The sequence below is a fragment of the Notolepis coatsorum genome (genome assembly GCF_963971535.1).
Source record: "Notolepis coatsorum genome assembly, chromosome: 12".
Taxonomy (NCBI): Eukaryota; Metazoa; Chordata; class Actinopteri; order Aulopiformes; family Paralepididae; genus Notolepis; species Notolepis coatsorum.
Genome location: NC_140176.1, coordinates 17,136,435 through 17,141,434, shown reverse-complemented (window position 1 = coordinate 17,141,434; position 5,000 = coordinate 17,136,435). Strand labels below are relative to the sequence as shown.

The 5,000-nt window shown below is 49.2% G+C and overlaps 1 protein-coding gene across 1 annotated transcript in view; it reads left to right on the top strand.

Annotated features, from left to right (window-relative positions):
- Positions 1 to 5,000, top strand: part of tnikb (TRAF2 and NCK interacting kinase b) — an 80,518-nt gene that overhangs the window by 36,167 nt on the left and 39,351 nt on the right. Inside the window, 2 exon segments of the mRNA XM_084325756.1 lie at positions 894 to 1,100; positions 2,773 to 3,096. Coding sequence (XP_084181882.1) covers positions 894 to 1,100; positions 2,773 to 3,096 — 531 coding nt within the window.

The following is a 5,000-nucleotide window of genomic DNA, read 5'->3' as shown; positions in this document are numbered from 1 at the left end:
GTTAGTAGCTTCTGTCTGATTGTGTAGGTACTGAGGGTAGTAGGGTTAGTAGCTTCTGTCTGATTGTGTAGGTACCGAGGGTAGTAGGGTTAGTAGCTTCTGTCTGATTGTGTAGGTACTGAGGGTAGTAGGGTTAGTAGATTCTGTCTGATTGTGTAGGTACTGAGGCCACAGACACATTCGATTGTGTGCGCGTCTGTGCGTGTCTGTGCTCTGGCAAGCATGGAAAAGGTCAAGGGAAGTATCCATAAACAAGTGAATATTTTGACACTTCTGAAATTACATTCCGCTTTGCTTCATTACTCAATTGGAAACTTCCTTCCCTGAGGTGGTTTCCAATGACACCAAAACTAAAACAAAGGGTGGTGTACCAAAGTGAAACCAATCAGGAAATGGTAGCTGTTTGATTATAAGGAGCCCAGCCCGTTGTTTCTGAAGGAAAACTGATTGCGTGGTGTGTAGAATGTCACTCAGGCGAAACGACTCAGATATTATCGGCCAGACCTCTGAATCCCCTGGAACAGCGGTATTAACAGAATGGATACATTTTACAAATAGCAAGTAAATGACTTGTCTTATTTCAACATGTTGGTTCCTTTTTAACAATAAAGTTATTTTCTAAATCACTCCTTGAAATAATATGGAAAATGCACTAAAATAGAGCGCATGCATACTCACTCTCTGGAACCCTTTTGGAGGGCCAGATTTTTACCCCCCGGGCCCTACTTTGGCCCGTCCTTGACCTGTAGTCTACATGAGTGAAACATGAGTGTGGACAGCAATCGAATCAACAACAACTGAATCAACATCAATAACTTTGCATTATCAATCAATAACATTTCTCTGTATTTCTCTTTCACCTTTGGAACGTCTTCCACACACATCACACGCAGGAGTACAAGCGCAAGCAGATCGAGGAGCAGCGGCAGGCGGAGCGTCTGCAGAGGCAGCTCCAGCAGGAGAGGGCCTACCTGGTGTCCCTCCAGCAGCAGCAGGACGGGGGCCCGCGGCCCCCGCAGGACAAGAAGCAGCTGTACCACTACAAGGACCAGGCGCCCGGGGCCCCCGGGGCTGCCGACAAGCCTGCCTGGGCCCAGGAGGTATCAGAGCACACGCACGTACAGTACAGGCACACATACAGTACAGGCACGCGTACAGTACAGCGCATACAGTACATGCACGCATACAGTACAGGCACGTGTACAGAACAGGCCCGCGTACAGAACAGGCACGTGTACAGTACAGGCACGTGTACAGAACAGGCCCGCGTACAGAACAGGCACGTGTACAGTACAGGCACGCATACAGTACAGGCACGTATACAGTACAGCGCATACAGTACAGGCACGTGTACAGTACAGGCATGCATACAGTACAGGTGCACATACAGTATAGACACGCATACAGTACAGGCATGCGTAGAGTACAGGCGTACATACAGTACAGGCACGCATACAGTACAGCGCATACAGTACAGGCGCGTGTACAGTACAGGCACGTGTACAGTACAGCGCATACAGTACAGGCACGTGTACAGTACAGCGCATACAGTACAGGCATGTGTACAGTACAGGCACGTGTACAGTACAGACGCGCATACAGTACAGCACATACAGTACAGGTACGTGTACAGAACAGGCACGCGTACAGAACAGGCACGTGTACAGTACAGGCACACGTACAGTACAGGCGTACATACAGTACAGGCACGTGTAACCGGTGTGATCTCGCTCCGCGTTGTGTGTAGATTCGACCCCTGTTAAGGGATCGCCCTGAGTGGGAGTTGAACCCACGGTCTCCCGCGCCGCGGGGCGACATCGCAGACCACTATACCAAGAGGTGAACTCACTTCTTGGTAATGTGTTCTGGATGCCTCTGGGGAGTGAGTTTACTTGCAGTACCGCTAACGTCCTCCGTTACACACGCATACAGTACAGGGACGCATACATGCTCGTCTCAATGTGTGTGTATGTGTGTGTGTGTGTGTGGTGGTGGGTAGGTGGCTGACACCGAAGTGAGTGTGTGCAAACACAGACGGACAAAGGTATGCGTGTGCAAACAAGCACACACCTGCACAGCATAGCGTACACACAGAGATACACACACACACAGACAGACACACACACTAACAAGCACGAAAACAGCTGTTAATGCTAAGACGCAGTCTCTGATAATGACTACCCCCTGTGTGCCTACTTTACATACACACACACACATGTACTGTAGACGTACGCACATACAACGTACACACATGCAGATGTACACACATGTAGACGTACGCACATACAACGTACACACATGCAGATGTACACACATGCAGACGTACACACACGCAGACGTACACACACATGCAGACGGTTGGTTTGAGAGGTTGTTATGAGTCCATTAGGCCATGGAAGAGATAACAGTGTTTTGACTTAAACAACACTCATGTTTTCAGAGCGCCCTCTGCAGCGGGTGAGCCGGCTGTCTGTGCCCTGAGTCTGAAATGACCCACCTTCTTCTGTATCTGTTTTAGGTGCAGCAACGGGACACTAGTTTAGATATTACGTTACTGTTGTGTGTGTGTGTGTGTGTGCTTTTTTACATTCCTGGCTTCCCGACATATTTTCAACGTGTTTATGGCGTGTTTCAGTGCCTGTATGTTTTCCTCCACCTCTGTGGGATCCAGACTCGCTGTGGTGTCTGTGTATCGTTTGTTTTCATTTTGCTTGCTGTAAACATACCAACCCCCCCCCGCCATCCGCCCCCCCCCCCCCCCTTCTCCTCCAGGTGATGCGTCGCGCCCAGAGCAACTCGCCGCGCATCCCGCCCAAGAAGTACCACTCCTTCAACGAGCCGCGGGAGGGGGTCAACATGTCTGACCTCCTCATGCTTCCCGGTTTCAAACCGCGCCGCCGCCCGCCCTCCTACCCCGCCCACCTCAGCCCCTCCCGTACCCGGCAGTCGCCCCGTCGTAACACCACCAATGTCCCCCGCATCCGTGTCACTTGTGCCCCTGATCTTCTAGACCCCCAGCACGGCTCCTCCTCCTCTCGGCCAGTCGTCATGCGCCGGCGCAGTCCGGACTCCAGGGGGAGGAGCCCCGGCCGCAGGGTCAGTCGGAAGAGCAGCGGCTCCCTCCTCTCTCTCTCTCCCTCTCTCTCTCTCCCTCTCTCTCTCTCTCTCTCTCTGTCTCTCTCTCTCTCTCTCTCTCTCTCTCTGTCTCTCTCTCTCTCCCTCTCTCTCTCTCTCTCCCTCTCTCTCTCTCTCCCTCTCTCTCTCTCTGTCTCTCTCCCTCTCTCTCTCTCTCCCTCATCACCACTAACCCTCTTATTTCTCACCTTCTCTCTCTCTCCCTCTCTCTCTCTCTCTCTCTCTCTCTCTATGGACCTTTTCCTCTCTTACCTCGATCCGTCTGTCATGACTAAACACCCCTCCATCTCTCCCTCCCTCTCTCTCTCTCTCTCTCTCTCTCTCTCTCTCCCTCCCTCTCTCTCTCTCTCTCTCTCTTGGCAAGCCGGTGTCTCTCTCTCTCTCTGCAGGCTGGTGCAGGTTACTCAGTAGGCTGGCACCGTGTCGCGGCCCTGGACTCACAGACTTCCCCTCTTCTGTTTTATTGACCTCTGACCTCTCTGAATTTGACTGGTTCTAAAGAAGCACTGTGTCATTTTGCGGTTTGAACGTTGAACGTCTGAAAAGTAAAAGCATCACTATCCCCCGAGGTGGAGCATCTACTGCACGGCACGAGAGAGAAAGTGTCCTCGAGGCTCGAGTCCGCTCCACGCCGCCTCAGAAAGACTTTGGTTCACGATAACTTAACCCTTTCACTACCACACGACAGAAGGTTAACCCTTTCATATCACACCACAGACGGTTAACCGTCTGTAGTGTGATACACGGTAGATTTCGCAGAGTCAATTTTACTCAAACTGAGTACATTTTACTCAAACTTTACTCAAATTTACTCAGTTTGAGTCAAATTTACTCTGCGAAATGTACTGTGTAGTAAAGGGTTAACCTTCTGTAGTGTGGTAGTGAAAGGGTTAACCCTTTGTCACGTGGCAGTGAAAGGATTAACCTCCTGTGTGTTGTCGCAGTGAAAGGGTTAACCATTTGGTAGTGTGGCAGTGAAAGGGATACGCTAAAAACATTGATCGTTCAATGACTCATTTCTCCTCCATAAATGACACAGTGCAGCTTTAACCGTTCGTCCTCTTCTTTGTCTCTAATAACTCACTCCTGTCTTTATTCCTAGAAGCCTTTTCTCACTAACAACGACCTTGACTTGTTACAGGCTACTGACACAGTCAGGACACCGTGTGTAATAATGTCTCCAGCATCCCTCTCCTCTCCCTTCTAGGAGGATGCTGGTGCTGCCGTCTTTGGTCTGCTGTGGTGTGGTGCTTGGGGGTTTCTGGGAATTAACGTTCCATTATGATAATAACAATAACATTAAATACTAATGACAACAAAAGCTCACAGATTTTTTATCTGTGATGGCTCTACTGAACGGATTTCTATCTATCTATCTATCTATCTATCTATCTATCTATCTATCTATCTATCTATCTATCTATCTATCTATCTATCTATCTATCTATCTATCTATCTATCTATCTATCTATCTATCTATCTATCTATCCCATATTCACTCTAAAATGTTTAAATAATGTTCATTGGCTATACAGTACCAAGCAAGGTTGAGGCTCTGTGTTTGAAATTGGGGCCACATATACTGGTTGTGATACAGCCTAAATCCAAGTCACTGACAAACACACATACATACAAACATACACATACATACATTATGTACACACACACATTTAGGCCGCAGGCTCCAGGTCTGCCCCCTGGTGGCCAGTGGTGGGCTTATGTAGGTCAGCTGTAGCTATATCAGTCTCTATCTGCTTCCCTCAGGACACAGACACACACACACACCACACACACCATGCATGTGCTCACACACGTGCACACACACACACAAACATACACAGTGCATAGATAGGTCTACCCTCATC